At 36.5% G+C, this 19304-nt stretch overlaps 2 protein-coding genes across 2 annotated transcripts; one reads left to right on the forward strand and one right to left on the reverse strand.

The window, feature by feature from the left end:
• The first annotated feature begins 1001 nt into the window (after nt 1-1001).
• LOC125470214 lies at nt 1002-4646 on the forward strand. The gene is made up of 5 exons (XM_048568960.1): nt 1002-1546; nt 1661-1948; nt 2235-2586; nt 3699-3809; nt 4078-4646. The coding sequence occupies exons 1-5, from the start codon at nt 1262-1264 to the stop codon at nt 4188-4190; spliced, it is 1149 nt and encodes a 382-aa protein (XP_048424917.1). The 5' UTR covers nt 1002-1261; the 3' UTR covers nt 4191-4646.
• An 8880-nt stretch (nt 4647-13526) lies between these two features.
• On the reverse strand, nt 13527-14547 carry LOC125470212 (copper transporter 6-like). The gene has a single exon (XM_048568945.1). The coding sequence runs from the start codon at nt 14403-14405 to the stop codon at nt 13929-13931; it is 477 nt and encodes a 158-aa protein (XP_048424902.1). The 5' UTR covers nt 14406-14547; the 3' UTR covers nt 13527-13928.
• Between the last annotated feature and the right edge of the window lie 4757 nt (nt 14548-19304).

Below are 19304 nucleotides of genomic sequence, written 5' to 3' on the forward strand. Positions count from 1 at the left end.
TCACGCGCAACCCATGAACACAAATACCTCTCACTGTAGAAACTCACATGGTTTAATAGTGACAACAATGGCAATAAAAACTTTAGGCTTCGACCATGAGAGAGCCCAACAATGAAAGTTATCGGGTTGGGCAAGGCAACCTTGGTAGCTAGATCTACTTAATTATACAAAAAGGCTTCAATTGATACGATATACCAGCCGAAAAGTTTTAGTAGTGTGGGCCATGACCTAATGGATTGTTGAATAATCGCCAATTATAAAGATTAGAAAGTACGGATTCATGCAGGCAGCAGAAGTGGGCTAAATTTATAAGTCATAAGGTCGAGGTACCCCAAATTTGCTATGCCTCCCTCGTTCCATGCAATTGTTGAACCGTACTTGTCGTGCGCGTCGCAAGCAACTGAAGAAAAATTGGAAGAAAAATTGGAAGAAAACACGGAGGAAAAAACAATGAAAAGAAATGCTGCGGTGACCAAATAATAGAACCAGTCAATACTGAACCCACATCAACCCTCAACCATATATATTGGTGGTAATGAAAGACCAACCCTAACCACTTCTAACCACGTTAATAAATAGACTGAGAATCCGTTTCAGATATTATCAATTTGAAGGAAGAAATGTCAAGAAACAGTTTACTGAATAAGAACATGATAACAGTATCGCTAAGCAAATTCGTATTAAAAGAATTATCAGAAAATTTGTTTGCAAACTTATTTATATAGTTATGTGTAATGGGCGAGTATGAAATTTCATAATAACAATATTATGTGGTTAGATCAGTATTCTATACTAATTTATCGAAATTACAGTGAAGAAAACCCGAACTTGAATGTGCAATATGATAAGCACACAATAACTAAAGATATTTAGGTTTACGGTGGATTCGGTGGATATAGGCCACCGCAAAATATATCTAACGAATGGGAGGAGGATATATAGCACAGCTGGGCAAACTTTCCAACTACCAAACTCTAACTCTTATAAAACACAACACACCAAACAAGTCATCCAGCTACAGTGTGACACTGGACCCACTTAATTAGCTTCCGGGTCCCACCCAAACTCACTTTGCAAACAATTTGATCCGTATTCTAGCTTTCTTGAGGTGCTTTTTGATCATATAATTACATTGATCTTTGATCTTTCTTCTCCAATATAAATCCACCTGATCAGTTCTTCACCTCCATCATCTTTTGTTCAAGTTAATTAGTGTTACTGCTAATTAATTAAAACAAAAGTTGATTAGTACTTAATTAACATGATGGATTTTGAGTGCTCCAAAACAGATACCAAGGCCTGGGATATTCGTGAAGCAGCTGCTAACTATAATTACAAAGGATTTATTGGCTCATCAGATTTGAGTTCAACTTCTTCATCTTCAGCACTTGAGGATTCTGAACTTGTTTCATCTGATCAGTGGACAGAGACTACTACTGATGGGGACGACGATTACGTTGCCGAATTAACTCGCCAGATGACTAACTACATGCTTCAGGATGATCACGACAAAACCAATACTACTAGCTCTCAGAAAAACCAAGAGGTAAACACATAATTAAAAATCAGTACTTATATATATATGCACGATATCGGCACCTGTCTACAAATTGTTGATAATATTATGTGGTTAATTGATTTGAGTTTTCTTCTTTTTCAGTCCGTTGGTTGGCCACAGTACTCAGTGTGGCCACCGTTGGGGTCTTGCCATGGCAGCTCTGAAGGGTCATCTCTTGAACCAACGCCACCAGAAACACCAGGCAAAGACAAAGCCCGGAACAGGTGTACCTACGCCGACGTTTTAAGAAAGTTGGACAAGTTAGATACAACTACAACCAACGAAGGGTCACGTCATCCTCAGGGAATAAACGCAAGTGCAAAAGTAGACCCAGGTGTTGGATTTTGCTCAAAGCAAGATCTAGCTTCCGGTCAGAGCCAAGATATTCAGGTAATAATTAACCACTAATTTTTGGGTAGTTTTTTTTTTTACTGTTAATAAGTTTCTCCAGCGATTCGCTGGTGTCGGATACCAATATATAGTATATGTATTGTGCACTTGTTATTGCGTTTATAAGTTTTCTAGAGTGATTAATTAATTAGCAACGGGTGCCAATCTTTTGTACATGATCCACTGTCGTTGATATCTTACTGATTTAGTAAAGTGGATAACAAAGTAATTTTTTTCCTTTACAAATACATATACACCCTACTCAAATATATCCTTCCTTTGACAGAAACTTGAAGCCTATAATTATAAGCAAAAGCAAGAGCACATTTCAAGGAAACAAGGATCATCAGGGAATAGAGGAAGACAAGCCAATATTTGCCATGAGCAATATGAGCCTAATAATTATCAGCACTTGAAGAAAGGAGGATCTTGTATTGGGTCAATTAATGGAGGAACGTCAAGGTCTCCAACACAATTCGGATTGCCTGGTTCAAACCCATGGGTTAACCAGGAAGCACGACCGGCCGTGAGGGCTGTTTTCCTTGGCGGGTCGAGTTCGAAAATTGGGTCATCTTCTGGGACAGGAGTATTTTTGCCGTGTGTTATTGGTAACACTTCACAGTCACCCAAGAAAAGAGGTACATATAATTAGTTAAACCTTTGATTTGCCAATTTGGTGTCGCTTTAGAGTTTGAGGGTTTTTAGCATTATGTGATTGATTTATTTGGGAGCAACTTCTTGCGGTTTCCTAGTCGTTGGAGTGGTTGGGTTTGAAATGGAATATCACCTTATGGGTTTGAAATGGAATATCACTTATTTTTACCTTTCACAAACTTTGTTAATTTTTGGTTATTGATTTTTCTTCAATTCATTCGATCTGATGGTAAAAGATTTAAAAATGTATGAGAAATAAAAATAGGCATGTGGATAACCATATTATTCGGATTGCTTGTGGTGTTGCATCTTTCGGTGTTTGACTTTGGATCTATAATAGGCTTCCTTATCATAAATTAAACGTTCTTTTCCTCTTTCTTAAATACAACTATTTGAGTTGTTCCTTACTATTATGTTTTGAGTTTTTTTTTATTTTTTATTTATTGATAAGTGACGAGTTTTATTATCAAATCAAATTTTATAAATAATGACTTTTATTTAAATTTATTATATCTATCACCCTTTATACACACTAAATGATATCAAACTCTCTATTTACAAAAAATTATATTTAAATTTCTAACTTATAAAAGAAGCAAATTGAGTTGGGAGTACTTTATTCTAAATTATATTCTTTTAGTCTCCGATCCCAAATTGGGCTGAGCTGTTATTTATTCTGAAGATTCCTTTTAGTTCCCAATCTAAATTAGGTAGTGGCCAAAATTGTTTTAGCTAGTGACTGGTGTAAAAAGGAATCTTTATGTATGGTGCACTAATTGATTGGGGTTTGGTCTTTTGGCAAACTCTCTCTTTTTGGTTTATTGTTAATTTCTTAGGTAGAGTTTAAGAGATAAATAAAACAACTAATCCGGAAACATCTCCTTATCATTTGGAACACCCAAAAAGGGTTCTTTATTTTATTTTATTTTATTATTATTATTTTTAAAAAATATTGAGTTGGGTTCTTCTCAAATTGTTACATATGTTATATTACCAAGTTGTAAATTGTCGTTAACTGCTTAATTATTGGGAGAACCTAATACTATCACAATCTTTCTAAACTAACATTTCGGCTGTTTTTATTGTCAACGTATAGGATGTTCCCCGGTTCTTATACCCGCAAAGGTAGTGCACGCCTTGAAAGTTCACTTTGACAGAGTTGGCGACCTACCTCGACCTAATGCTTCTGGTTTCTCTACACAAAATGGTAAAAATATATCAACGAACATCTATCTGTATTACTATTTGGTTTTACATGAATAAAAGTTTGCGTGGTATGTTATCTTGTCAATCTAAGTCGTTAATTAAACATAATTATTATTTAAATAAAAAATTCAGATTGACAATCCAATAACATAACATCGCACGTAAAATATCTCAAACAAATATGCACAAACTTTGCTATATATATGTAAGTTTATTTGTTCATGAATTTTGGGCTTACTCTCTAACTTGTTTTTCCTTTTTTGGTTAAGATGATTTGAAGGGTGGTAGGGCAGACATGCATTCAACTAATAAGCATCAGTCGCGGCCGGTGCCGTGCATGAACCATAAGGAGATGGGTCTGCCTCAAGAATGGACATATTGACGAGCGGCTTTGGCTATGCAATGCCTAAATATTAATCACCACCATTAATATTGTCAATCTTTCGCTCTCAAATATGGCGGTGTGTTTTGACATTTTGTTCTTAGAAAAGAAGAGAAAGTCCAAGAAAAGAATAAAGAGGAAAATGACAGACAGAAGAAGTCGGTCAGTTGGACATAATTGAGATACAGATTCAAGAATCTAGTAAAGAGGAATCTTAAGATATGTAGATTAGGACAAAACAAATACAGATTCAAGAATATTATCCCCTTTTTTAGTGTATATTTTGAATAAGCGATAAGTTTGAATTGTTTGATATAATGGACATACAGCACGATGCCCTTGATTGGTTGATGTAACTAGTTGTGCGAACCCCTACTGTGATGTAAAAAGATGTGTTTTAATAAGGAGGCATATTGTCTGTTCTCCTGTTTGGGTGCCATTCCCATCCCTTCTTAATTGTGCGGCCACGTCAACATTTTATATTCCTATTACTTTTTGTCTTATTATCTCTATTAAAAAAAGATCAATAGAAAATGTTGACGTGGTTTAATCGTGACCGCACAAAATAGAAGGGGATGGGAAGGGCATCCAAATAGAAGAGCATACAATCTGCCTCCTTTAATAAATCCCAGTGCCAATTCAGCTTTCATCCTGTGGGTTAACTGATGCTTGTTTAATTTCAAGCATTGGTTTCTTCATAATTTAGGCGTTTAGTTTGTCCTTGAATAGCTTTTGGAGCTCTCTATCTAGTTTATGCTCACGGGTGGGAAGCTCTTCTAGAAAGAGTTCAAGAATCCCATGCCCATTCATTAAACAACGAGAAAACTTGAATGCAACGGATATTAGTTATGCTTATAAGGCCATCTCAAATGTATGAGGTCTAAATTTTGGAGCCAAATATTTAAGCTTTTCCAAATTTGGAATCTGGACCTAAAGTAGCTTTTAGGCAGGTTTGGAAGTGCTTTTAAAATGACTGAAAGCGAATTTGGAACTAATTCTTAGTAAAAATAGTAGTGAATCCTAGATAAGCATGTGAAATGTCCTACAAGAAGTACATAACTTGTGTGTCTTCTAAAATACAGTTTAAGTGCTTTTAGAACCCAAAAACACTTTCACCAAACGTGCTTTTGGAACTAATTATTTTTGCAAAAGTGCAAGTAATTCTGAATGAACACTTTAAGTGTTTTGGATAAGTACTTGAAGTGTCTTGCAAGAAGCACATAATGTCTAGGCAAGTAAATTCTGAATTAGCACTTGAAGTGTCTTGGATAAGCACTTAGAAGTGTCTTGCAAGAAGCACATAATGTCAAGAGTATCAATCCTACATCAAGGAAAGGAGAGACGCCGCGTATGCTTCTCATATTACTAATTGATTCTATGGTGGAACCTCAATTTTGTTCACATAATTGGTGCTTCTTCCAAAATGTACTTCAAGTGCTTTTGTAGCCCAAAAACACTTTTACTAAAAGCGCTTTCAATTATTTTAAAAGTGCTTCAATCCACAAGTGTACAATTTAGGCCAAAAAAAATAAATAAATAAATAGAAAACTTCATTCTAATCCTTGGCAAAGATGACTTTTAGACTAAAACCATGAGTAAGATCAAAATATAATTTTAGTCCCTTGATACATTAATAACCTCATTTATTAATAGGAAAACTAATGAAAATGACTTGAAAACTTTGAGTTTTAATCAAAAGGAGAAAAATGTGTTGTAAGTGAATAGTATTATGAGTGACTTTTTAGAGTAAAAATGTATTTTTTGTTAAAAGTAAACAATACGGGAAGTGTTTCATTAAAACTCTCTTTATTAATTACATTTTGATTTTTTTAATTATTTCTCTTTTTCTTCCTAATTTTAATGTATTAATTTTATTTCATTATAATTATAATTTTATTTCATTATCGTAATATATTTTGTTGTAAACATTTAGATAAATTAATATTTGTTATACAATATATTTCGATGAACATTGTCTTCTTCATTTAGGTATATTAAATTCAAAATTATACATTTTGGTGCATAGATTTAGGTATACACATGTTGGTACATACATTTCGATACAAACATTTAGATACATTAATTCAATATAATACATTTTGGTACTAACACTTCGGTGCATACATTTTGGTACACACATTTAGGTACATTAATAATTAATTTAATATAATACATTTCAGTATATACATTTCGGTACTAACATTTAAATACATTAGTTCAATATAATACATTTTGGTACTAACATTTAGCTACATTAATTGAGTCCTTCAAGTTTGAAGAATGTTAAATAAAATTAATAAATTAAAAAAAAACTTTTTTTTGGTCAAAAAATAAATTAAAATTTGTATATTAATAAATTTAAATATTTAATGGGAGATATTAAATAAAATGCACATTAATTATTTTGAATTAAGGATACATCAAGGGACTATAATCAATATGTATTATAACATCAATTTTATTTCAATTTTCAATTTTCTTGAAGGAGTAAAATTTAAAAAAACAACCCAAAAATAAAAATAAAAATGTCAGGCAACAGTATTAGCTTAGCTTTATCTTTTTTTCAGTAAACTTCTTTCGAAGTAATTTAAGTAATTTAGATTTATTTTTTAGTAAAATTTAAATTAGAAAATTCAAATTATAACAATCACAAAAAATGACCCCTTTGAACGCACACCAACCACACTTCAATGACACAAATGTTTGATATAGAAAGAAAATGTTTGAAAAAAGGAACAAATGTTTGATAAGGCATTAGTCCTTCAAGTTAACATATGGATAAGAAAGTCATATTACATTATCATACTGTTTGAATCATGCACGGAAGTAACCTAGTTACTTAATAATGGAAATGAATAATAATGACAATTATGATAAGCCTTCGATATATTTTATCTCCACCATTATCCCTCCTCATTTGAGATCGTCTTTCATCGAGTTCATCTCTGTTCACCGCTCCATGATAGAAAATCATTACTTTATGTTTATCCATTGACACGTTGAAGTTATTCTACACTTTTTTTTTTATTTTTTATGCAAATTTCTCTTTATATTTTGAACAATTAGAATGAATAATCTGTTTTTGACATTTGATTGCAGAAATGATGAGCGTTTATTATGTCGTCATTATATTATCGTTGCGTCATTGTTATGTCTTCAATACATAAATAATACGTCATCAATCATTATTGCAACCAAATCTACTTGTTTAGAGTGCATAATAATATATTTTGAGCACTTAACAATGCCCTTGTATTATGTCACGGCACCAAACTTTCTGCCTACTATAAGTTGGAACGGTCGAACTTTTTCCCTGTCACGGAACTACAAATCTAAAAAGTACTTTTGTAAATATTACTATTTATTATTTTATATATTTCTTCTAATTATGATATTATTATTTTAAGATTATTTTGTGAGAAATGAGGAAAAAAGGAAGAAGGAATCGGAGAGGAGGACAAACAGAGGAGGAAGGAGGGGGCAGAGCTGCCTAATCGGGGGAGAAGAGAAAAGGACTGACCAATGAGAACCAGGAGAAAGGAGACAAAGGAGAGGGAAGAAAAGGAAAGGAACCGAGGGAAATCAACCCAGCCAAATCGGGTCATTCCTTGACCCGTGGCCCGACCTAACGGAAAGCCATGATTTCGGAACCTTTTTCAGGCAATTTCTCTGGCAATTTGCAACCACCCACCACCAGGAAGTCACTCAACATCAACACCTCTTTTATTTCCACCTAAAACTCGATAGATTTTAGCCTTGGTGTCGTGAAGATTACACTGATGGGTTTCGTGGGTGCCCGACGGTGATCGGCTGATTCTGCACAAACCATCGTCGACCACCACCATGGTTCAACTCTTCTTGAACCCAGGAAGAAGTACCAAGCCTTGGTTGGTGCGGCAGAGCACTGGAGGTGTTGAATCAAAACTCAACCATTCTAGGGTTTTCGATTTGTGCCAGCCAATGTGGGGCCTTTCCCAGCCAAATTGGACTTGGTCATAGGTATAAAACTTGTTCTACTCGTAGAGATCTTTATTCCAGTAAAATTTGAGAATTTTTGGAAATAATTAAATTTTCTTGCAAGTCAGGGTGGCCGGCCGCAGCGTGAGGCGGGCGTGATGGCGAAGCGTGGGCAGAGACACCACTTGACCTACCTAAGCTAAAATAGGTGCCCTGATTTCCGATTGATGAAATTCCGTTGTTTGGTTATATTTCCGTTAAGGGCCGCCACTTAGTTATTATATGATTCGATGATCCGACCATTGGACTGTCACCAAACTTTAATAAATAATAGTACATAATATTTAAGGATATTAGGAATTGATGGGTCTGGAATCTAACGTACGGATCTTCCTAGATGGGTTTTCTAAGATTGTAAATCTAAACGTCGGCCGCCACTTAATTTTATTGATTGACAGAGATCCGACTGTTGGATCGTTCTGAAACTTTAGGATGTTATTCTAGAAGCTTATTGAAACTTTTGGAAAGTTACAGATCAGAAATATGAGGTGCAGATCTTCGAGATCGAGTTACGTAGGGTTTTAGACCCTACCGTTGACCTTTGACCGACGGTTGACTTTTGTTCAATGGGTTACAAATCATTCTAGAACGTCCTTGAGGATGTGTTTTATGTAAGTTACATGTTCTATCGATAAGAATTCTGAGACGATATTTGTTCTAGGCGACGATCGTTCGTGACGCCTCCATATTTGTGCTAGGAAGTTGTAACGCGGACTTCAGGTGAATGAATCTTTTCTTTTATATAGTAAATACATATTTGTTAGTTTTCATTTATACATTGAAAGAGAATTTACTACATATGCCTAGTTTAGACTAATGTTTTTATTGTCAACGAATAGGATGTTCCTAGGTTCTTATACCCGCAAAGGTAGTCCACGCCTTGAAAGTTCACTTTGACAGAGTTGGCGACCTACGTTGACCTAATGCTTCTGGCTTCTCTACACAAAATGGTACATATATCAACGAACATCTATCTGCATTACTATTTGATTTTACATGAATAAAAGTTTGCGTGGTATGTTATCTTGTCAATCTAATCGGACCCCAGACCAGTTTCTATGTCGCCATCCTGTCTCACCCGGTGTTTCGTAGCTTTTCTGATGCCTTTCATGGCGTTTTCCTAGCTTTTCACGCCCAACCATCACCAGAAAACATCACCACGACATCCTTGCTATGAATTCCACCCCAAACCTGATGAGATTTGTTTCATTTCGTGGAGAACAGCACCTGTGGGTGGGACGGGTCTCATGGCAGCAATTTGCCATTCTTGAAGGAAACTTAGCCAATGCATTGGTTGAGGCGTCAAAGCAAGTATGGAGGTCGAATCAAAGCACACCCAAATCTAGGGTTCCGACAGGTTTTAGTGAAATTGGAGATTTTTCTAGCCAAATTGGCTTTGGCTGCAGGTATGGAAGTTGTTCCTTTCATCGAGAGCTTCATTCATGTAAAATTTGAGAATTTTTGGAGTTCTTGGATTTTCCAGCAAGTCAGGGCGGCCAACCGTCGCACGCGACGATGCATGGAGGAAAAACCCAAGGTTCCTCAACGTGCCAAATCCGAATCTGCCATCTGTTTTCCCAAATTGTAACGTTTTAGTATAGTTTTACTAAAACATCCCTATTTGTGTTTAGGTGCGTTTGCGGGAAATGATTACATCCTCGATAGTCCGTGCGGCTTCCGGGCAATGGAAAACTTGTGAGTTGACCCCTTCATAACTTATATATTTTTTATAAAATATTAGCCTAGCATGCATTTCATATTTTGTGCATTTAATACGTTTTATATTATGTTTTCCCGATTTCTATAATTATGGTTTATATAGAATTCATGGTTTAATTGCTTTACGGAATATTTATAATTTATCGAATTTACATTTAATAATGGTTATGAATTATTGGAATTGAATATATGAAACTCCTTGGATTTACGAATATCTTTTATATATGAATGATGAAATGAGATTTTGAACCCTTGAGCTTTGGTGATTTGGCTTGAGATTTCGGGATATGTTTTGGTACTTATCTGGTGGGTTATCATACGGCACATTTGCGCATCATGGGTATTATGTCTGTGGCCATAGGACACAGATGATGGAGGAGTGAGATATGATATATTATATACCCCCAGATTCACTGTTGAAATCAGTGTGGACAGCTTCACTAGCCACGGCTAGTGTTGGTGTGGATGTATACTATTTTATACAGCTTCATCGTCAGGTGATGGACATGATATATAGCTTCACCTACGGGTGATGGACAGGTTATACAGCTTCACCTTCGGGTGATGGACATGTACTGCATTCAAGCAATTATGATACCCCGAGTTAAGTATTTCACTGATGAGATTTATAGATTTGCCTTCGGGGGACGTTTTCAACATTATTGAGCATGGTTTTACACGTACATGTTTTACGAAGGTTTTGCATGGCATGCTAGGGTTTTTATAAAACCTATATGTAGTATTATATATGTTTTCAAAATAAGGGATTATTATGTTCATAAAATAAACTGGTTTTCTTATTATTAGTATTATTATTATAAACTTTGGTCCACTCACCTTTTCTGGTTTTGCGCCCCCTCAGGAGTTAGGATTGAGGCACATGATCCTGGCGTCAGGGCACTTCGGCTTAGTTATCCTTGAGTCTTCTCAGTATAGGTGTCATTTCCTTGTTCATATTTTTCTTAGTAATTCTTCCTTATTATTCTTAGTAATTGTATGATCTGAACATGATTTTGCATTGGTTTATATCTTTCTAATTAAATATTTTATTGGTATACATGTTTTTAATGGCTTCATCACCCTTAGGTGTCGGCTAGCACGTGCTTACCCTAGTATTTGGGGATATTGGGGTTGGGGCGTGTCATAATGTCAAGAGTGTCAATCCTACATCGAGGAAAGGAGAGACGTTGCGTATGCTTATAAGAAATTGTGCCACTTCCCATATTACCAATTGATTTTATGGTGAAACCTCAATTTTGTTCACATAATTGGTGCTTCTTCCAAAATGTACTTCAAGTGCTTTCGTAGCCCAAAAACACTTTTACTAAAAGTGTTTTCAATCATTTTAAAAGAACTTCAATCCACAAGTGTACAATTTAGGCCAAAAAAAAAAATGTCAGGTAACAATATTAGTTTTTTTTTTTTTTTTTTTTTTTTTTTTTTTTTTTGTCTTTCGGTTAACTTCTTTTGAAGTAATTTAAGTAATTTAGATTTATTTTTTTATTAAATTTAAATTAAAAAATTTCAAATTATGACAATCTCAAGAATGACCCATTTGAACGCACACCAACCACACTTCAATGAAACAAATGTATGATATAGAAAAGAAAATGTTTGAAAAAAAAAAAGAAAAACAACAAATGTTTGATAAGGCATTAGTCCTTCAAGTCATGCTACAACAAATGTATGGATAAGAAAGTCATGCTACATTATCAGACTGTTTGAATCATGCATGTAAGTAACCTAGTTACTTAATAATGGAAATGAATAATAATGACAATTATGACAAGCCTTTGATATATTTTATCTCCACCGTTATCCCCCCTCATTTGAGATCGTCTTTCTTCAAGTCCTGTTCACCACTTCATGATATAAAAGCATTACTTTATGTTTATCCATTGACACTTTGAAGTCATTCCACACTTTTTTTTTTTTTTAAAATGCAAATTTCTCTTTATATTTTGAAGAATTAGAATGAATAATTTGTTTTTGATATTTGGTTGTATAAATGATAAGCGTTTATTATGTCGTCATTATATTATCGTTCATTGTTATGCCTTCAATACATAAACAATACGTCGTCAATCATTCTTGCAACCAAATATAATTGTTTAGAGTGCATAATAATATATTTTGAGTACTTAACAACGCCCTTGTATTATGTCACGGCACCAAACTTTCTGCCTACTATAAGTTGGAACGATCGAACTTTTTCCCAGTCATTCGGATTTTTGAGTTTTTGGACTTCATGGTATTTAGTTGGAGGTTCAATTCTGCTTGTTTTTCCAGTCTCCCCCCAATCCTAGACGGCAGCCGAACGATAGGCCCAACATTAGAGAGAAGGGCGAAGAAAAATAAAGAAAATAAATATGCCCAGACCTATTGCTGCATTATTAAGCAAAGCCCACATAGCAAGAAATGTTAGCCCATGAATCCTAAAAGCATCTCCAACAGTTTTGTTAATTTTTTGTTATTTTAGTGGGTGAAGAGTATCAAATAACTACTTTTACTAGTCTCTTTGACTTTTTATCTCGAACACTTTTTATTTTAACAAATTTTGAATATTTATATCAATCATTTCAAAATAAAAAATCAACTTACTCATTTTCTAAAACCATATTCTCTCTTCCTTTTCTCCTTGGTATACGGGTCCGTCCTTCAATTTTATTAAATTTTTTATATTTAACTTATGAGCAGTTGCGTTGTAAACTTAAAGGGTATTTGTTTGATAGTGACACTTGTACGTGGGAGATGAGATTTTTAGAATTGACTTTTTAAAATAAAATTTTAATAATTTTACAGCTTCTCTTTAGATGCTATATAACAGGTTTAGGAAAAAATTTTAGGTGTACCGGGTACACCAAATTTTTTTGGTGTACCCTCACTCATTAGAATTTTTTTGGTGTACAAAAAGTGAGGGTGCACCAAATTTTTTTGGTGTACCCTCACCATTATGAGTGAGGGTACACCAAATTTTTTTGGTGTACCGGGTACACCGAAAAATTACTCCAGGTTTAGAGTCTGTCATTTCGTTGTAAAACAAAAATCAGGACAAAAGACAAGCTACGTGGTTCTAGTAAGCAAAGAAATAGGGAAAGGCCAGTTGCATAGAAGAATGCTTAACTTTTGTTATGATTATTGGGGGATTATTGGGGGAAATTATGTATAATTGTGTATTGAGTTGGACCAAGATCTAAGACCTTTGTGTAGTGTAATATAACTTTTGGAATTAAGTCTAGACTTGCATGAGAGGTGCACTGATTTGGAAAGTGTAAGATTGAGAGCGGGTTTCGAAATTTACCCTCCATTTAACGAAAGTTCAAATAATTCGTAAATAAAAAATATAAATTGATACAATTTTAAAATCTTAATCCTTATTTTTACTTCTCGTACAAAATAAAATTAAAAACACAGCTAATGAAGTTGGATCATTAATTGATGCATGACTTGACTTGCTGTTTCTGGGCAGATGACTGGAAAAGATCAACTTCGCACTTCACAACCACACATATAAAACCTAACTAAAGGAAATATTTAATACCCTTTTCAGATTCTTTGACAAAAAAAAATAGAGATAATTCAGCGAAAAAAATCTGAATCTGACGATGAATTTTTATTTTTTTTCTTGAAACGATAAATTTTATTCAATCAAGTTTAATTGATAAGTTCACATCCTTAATAAGAATATTAAAAAGAAAATCGGGACTAATACAATTCCAAATAAAAGTTCTCCCTACAGATTGCATGAAAGCTGCAACAGTGTGTGCTGCTCTGTTTGTTACTCGATGAGAAAACACATACTCCTCCGATTCCATAACACTTGCAAGGTGCCATATATCGTGCAAAATACCTTCCAGCGCATCAATAAACATTCTTCGATTAATCATACGAACAACCTCCTGAGCCACCGCCTCAGCCATCTGAGCATTAGATGCTTCACCAAACTAAAAAACCAAAATGTCCTAATTCATTCCATAAATAAAATTTAAAATTTACATATAATCAACATCTCATTGGAGGAAGATCAGAACCCTTATCATCAACATCCGGCTTCTTCTTAAAAACCGTACTCCCAAAAAGCAAGAACCCAACAGTATGCCCAGCCACCGCCACAAGAAACACCCCCGTATTAAACGACATGACGGCCAACATCACCAAATAAGCCAACCCAACCCTAATTGCATGCAAAAAAGTCTGTGCCAGTCCAGAAATGACGTCACTTGCGCCGGGCCTGATCAGACGGCAGTGGGAGAGCCACTCGACGAGGACAGCTAGGGTAAAGATAAAGAATATGGCTACGTAATACATGCCGGTGTTTGTGCCTGGCCATTTGGAGAAGAGTACTTCCGCCTTTGTGCCCCAAAAGAAGGTCATGTGCATCATCATCGTATGGTGCATCATCGTACCGTTCGTCATGGATGATGGTGGTGGTGGTGGTGCCATACCACCCATGCCATGGCCGTGATCCATCCCTTCCATCTCTCTCTTTCTCTAGGATTTGCTTCTCTCTAAATTTTGCTTCTGTTGGGGTGTTGAAATGAGTGAGGGCGCTATCCCTTGCATTTACTTCGGGTATTTACACGTTGTTTGGGTATCTAATGAGTCTCTGATAGTACATCGGGGCTCGTAATATGTCGTACAAAGGTTAAAACTAAACTGGGAAATTAGCATTTTGGTAAGTTACAGTGCAACCATAGGAAATTATACAAGTGATTGAATGAATAAAAAAATTAAAAAAAAAAAAAATTAAAAACCATTATTTAAAAAAATTGTACACACCACTTAGTATTACGGTCTCTTCACTCGTAAGTGAGGGTCTTAAGTTCGACTCTCGTCAAAGACGAATTTAAGTTACATGATTGCTAGCCCATTGTGAGGCTAATGGTGGGTGAGTGTGCTAAGCCCCATCGTGGGCTAGCCATAATAATTTGGTTTGAATTTATTTTTAATGAGAATTGAACCTATATCTCTCGTTACAAGTAAAGAGGAAGATCACTAAACTATAGTACTAAGTGATTTTAAGCAAGTTAGTTAAACTCATGTCGACTGCTACCGTTTGAATTTAAAAAAAAAATACACATTTTTATTTTTATTTTTATTTTTTGGACAAAACCATTTTTTCTTTATTGATGATATATTTTTCTTTAATCTGGGGTTCGGGAATTGTCATTTAGTTTTGTTAATATGGCATGGACCATGGTGGTGCACAGCACTCTCAAACAAGAAAAAGAAACAACTAGGAAAATGGAAAAGACATGTACCGCACGGCACGGCACGGCACGGCATGCATTTGGGCAAAATAAGAGATATACTGCCAAAGTCGTTTTGACGTGGCCTGCGGTTGTCCAAGTCGCTTTGGCGCATCCAGCGGTGATGGATGACATGATGACGACACTACAAAATAGACAGCCAAGAGATGAAATGGAAGTGTGCAGTAGTACAGAGATCGGACGAACAATACACAGTCCGGTGTTTTACGGTTTTACCTTACCACTGTACACATATAAGGCAAAAATTGACATAGTCAATTTGCTAGATGTTTAGCTAATTATTTTGGAATTAATTACACTAACGTTCCTTAGGTTTATCGAGTTTAGACAAACCTCTTACATAGGGCCGGTCTAGAGATTTTTGAGGTCCAGGACGACGCTAAAAAATGTGCCCTCACTTCATATAAAAAAATTATTTGTTTTTATATGTAAGACATCGATACAATTATATTTAAAGAAGCACTTCAAACTCAGTAATTTAGATGTCACATCCCGGCCCGGGCCCCCACCACAACCCGGGCCTGCTCCACCACCGTAACACGATATTGTCCGCTTTGGGCCCCGACCACGCCCTCACGGTTTTGTTTCTGGGAACTCACACGAGAACTTCCCGATGGGTCACCCATCCTGGGAATGCTCTCGCGCACTACTCGCTTAACTTCGGAGTTCCTATGGAACCCGAAGCCAGTGAGCTCCCAAAAGGCCTCGTGCTAGGTAGGGATTGGAATATACATTTAAGGATCACTTCCCTGGGCGATGTGGGATGTCACAATCCACCCCCCTTAGGGGCCCGACGTCCTCGTCGGCACATTTCCGGCCAGGGATAGGCTCTGATACCAATGTCACATCCCGGCCCGGGCCTTCACCACAACTCGGGCCCGCTCCACCACCGTAGCACGATATTGTCCGCTTTAGGCCCCGACCACGCCCTCATGGTTTTGTTTCTGGGAACTCACACGAGAACTTCCCGATGGGTCACCCATCCTGGGAATGCTCTCGCGCGCTACTCGCTTAACTTCGGAGTTCCTATGGAACCCGAAGCCAGTGAGCTCCCAAAAGGCCTCGTGCTAGGTAGGGATGGGAATATACATTTAAGGATCACTTCCCTGGGCGATGTGGGATGTCACATTAGAAACACGGAAAAACTAATTTATTTTGTATCGACATAAGGAAACAAGAAAACTTCAGGTTTACAAATAGATAGATTATGAGTTTTGTCTTCCATTTGAACTTTTAAAGTGTTTTTGTATATATCGTGAGGTGTTTTTTCTTATTTACTAACCTCGTCAATATAAGACTAAAAAAATAATGATATTTTCGAGTCTTTAAGGATATGTATAAGTAATGAATGCGCACTAAATGAAACCTTTTGATGACACGTCATATGATTTGCAAATTTGGTCTAAAATTTTAGTCTACGCATTATGTCACATCCTGACCCAGGCTCCACCACATCCTAGGCTCGACTCCGTCGTAGCACGATATTGTCCTCTTTGGGCCCCGACCACGACCTCACGGTTTTGTTTCTGGGAACTCATACGAGAACTCCCCAGTGGGTCACCCATCTTGGGATTGCTCTCATGCAAACTCCCTTAACTTTGGCATTCCGATGAACTCTGAAGCTAGTGAGCTCCCAAAAAGTCTCGTGCTATATAAAGGTAGGTATGTACATATAAGGCAAAGAAGATCCTCTACATTGGGCGATGTGGGATTTAACAATCCACCCCCTTAGGGGCCCAACGTCCTCGATGGCACACTTCCAGCCAGGGATTGGCTTTGATACCAAATTGTCACATCCCGACTTGGGCTCCACCATATCCCAAGCTCGACTCTGCCTTAGCACGATATTGTTTGCTTTGGGCCCTGACCACACTCTTACGGTTTTGTTTCTGGGAAATTATACGAGAACTTCCCAGTGGGTCACCCATCCTAGGATTACTCTCGCGCGAACTCGCTTAACTTTGGAGTTCTGATGAACTCCGAAGCCAATGAGCTCCCAAAAGGCCTCGTGCCATATGAAGGTAGGCATGTACATATAAGGCATAGAGGATCTTCTCCCCTGGGCGATGTGGGATCTAACAATACTGACACACCCTGACCTCAATCGAGGCATGCTGGTCGTCACGTGAAGGTGATGTAACCATGTGCGCTGTGCGGGAGTGGTAACGATGTGAAAATGCGAATAAATAAAAACCACTAGTTATCTTACCTTAGACTAACCTATAAGTATAAGTGAAAGTGATTAAAGTAAAGACACGCACAAACAGAGCATAGGTATCAAAGTGCAGTCCAGAAGACTAAGTAATAATTATACAGATCATAAAAGAAACCCTACACTAGTGGATGTCTGTCAGAACCGTCGTGAAGTCCTCGTGAGCCATCGACACAAACTTCTATTTAGAACCTGGAGGGGCGCAAAACAGAAAGTATCAGTGGGTAAAAACAAAACTTTCAAAACCATTTATCTTTTCAAATGTACTAACCCTTCGCTGTAAAACCCGTATAAGTTTCCCAGAAAATAATACTGTAAACATATATGAAAACAAGAATAACTAAACCATGTGTATGTCATGACAATCATCTCAACCATGAATAAGTAAGCCAGGTGAATTGCACTAATATAAAGTGACATATCAGCCAGAGTCACATAACGTAACCTGTACAACTGAATCAATAACTTAACAATCAAATCAAATCTTGCACACGAGTTGGAACCAGCTATGTGGTCTGTATGACAGGCTAGGTGTAAATAAGTACGCATAAGTGCTACGATCACGTGAAGGCTGTACGAAGTATCGCAAGTCACCTGTGAGTCGGAACCACCTAATGTGATATGTACGATAGGCTGGCACTTACCTTGGATCCAAGGTGAGCGTATGGTGCCGGAGGTGCATGATCACGTGAAGGCTAGGCCTTACTCTTGGGCGGAGCACTAACACCGGGGTGCATGATATAAATCACTGAAAGCAACTCATCATAATCATACACACTACCATCACAACCATCACTATATATTCACCTGAAGCTTACCTGAGCATCCATGGCGTCGAGCAATAATATGCACAGCTATATTATAACATATACTAATATGTAATGCATACGACATGGTATTTAAAACGTAAAACCATTTAAACAGTTTATGGGAAACATAAGGCATATATATATATGTGTGTGTGTGTGTGTGTGTGTAACCAAAAAGCTCACTTATTGGTATGTAGCTGGGTTGTAAACCCCAAGTCTCGCCTGGCTGTGCTCGTCCTCTGGAAACGTCTCACCTATATATGAAACAACTATTTTAACGTTATTTTAAAGCACATAACCATCACTATGAAATAACTTCTTATATGTTGCTCAATTGGGGTGTTTTAATATACTATCGTGGCCTACTCAACACCCTGAGCATCCCTATATTTTTAGAATAATTTTTCGACGTCCCACGCGCCCCCACGCGCCGGCCAAGGCACGGCCATACATGCAGACGTGTCTGGCACGCTAACGGTACCCCTAACACCGTTAGTTTTTAGACAGTATATATTGACTTCGTCACCTTCCAGGTGTCGGCCATCACAACTCAATTCGGAGTCCTAGTGGACATTTTGAGTTGGGGTGTGTCACATTACGCCTTATTGAAGCGTAGACTTGAATTGGAACGAACGTTTAAAAATAGCAACCCACATAGTTACTAGCTAGTAATTAAAAATAAATTAACAACCAAACAAAAATTCATAAAAATTGAAAAAAATAAACATGCACATAGCATTTCGAACTTAGGATCTCTAGTTAATTTTAAATTACAAAAAACCATTGCTTCTAATTAAACTTCTAATCATTTAGCCAAATTTTATAAATTTGAACTGTTATGAAAAGAAATGTGTAAAAATTGAGAACACATGGTGTTTTGAACCCAAGAACTCCTCATTAATTTCAAACAACAAAATCATTGGTTCTAATTAAATTTCTACTCTTATGAAAACGCATATAAATATGCCACACTAATAATTTTGGTTCCCCTAATTTTTTTGGGACTCAGATGGTTGCCCTACCTGCACTATGGCTGGGTCGGCCTTGCTCTTACGTTTGAGACATTACACTAATATTCTCTCAAATT

Source organism: the organism of the source record quoted next, unplaced genomic scaffold (genome assembly GCF_019419815.1).
Source record: "Pyrus x bretschneideri cultivar Hongxiangsu unplaced genomic scaffold, Pyrus_bretschneideri_v1 Contig5, whole genome shotgun sequence".
In the NCBI taxonomy this organism is placed as follows: Eukaryota; Viridiplantae; Streptophyta; class Magnoliopsida; order Rosales; family Rosaceae; genus Pyrus; species Pyrus x bretschneideri.

Bases quoted from the DNA above. Each gene is read 5' to 3' on its own strand.
- LOC125470212 (XM_048568945.1), bottom strand. From the start codon at position 14,405: ATGGAAGGGATGGATCACGGCCATGGCATGGGTGGTATGGCACCACCA.
- LOC125470214 (XM_048568960.1), top strand. From the start codon at position 1,262: ATGATGGATTTTGAGTGCTCCAAAACAGATACCAAGGCCTGGGATATT. The intron at 1,949-2,234 runs GTAATAATTAAC...TTCCTTTGACAG, and splicing joins GTCAGAGCCAAGATATTCAG to AAACTTGAAGCCTATAATTA. The intron at 2,587-3,698 runs GTACATATAATT...GTCAACGTATAG, and splicing joins ACAGTCACCCAAGAAAAGAG to GATGTTCCCCGGTTCTTATA.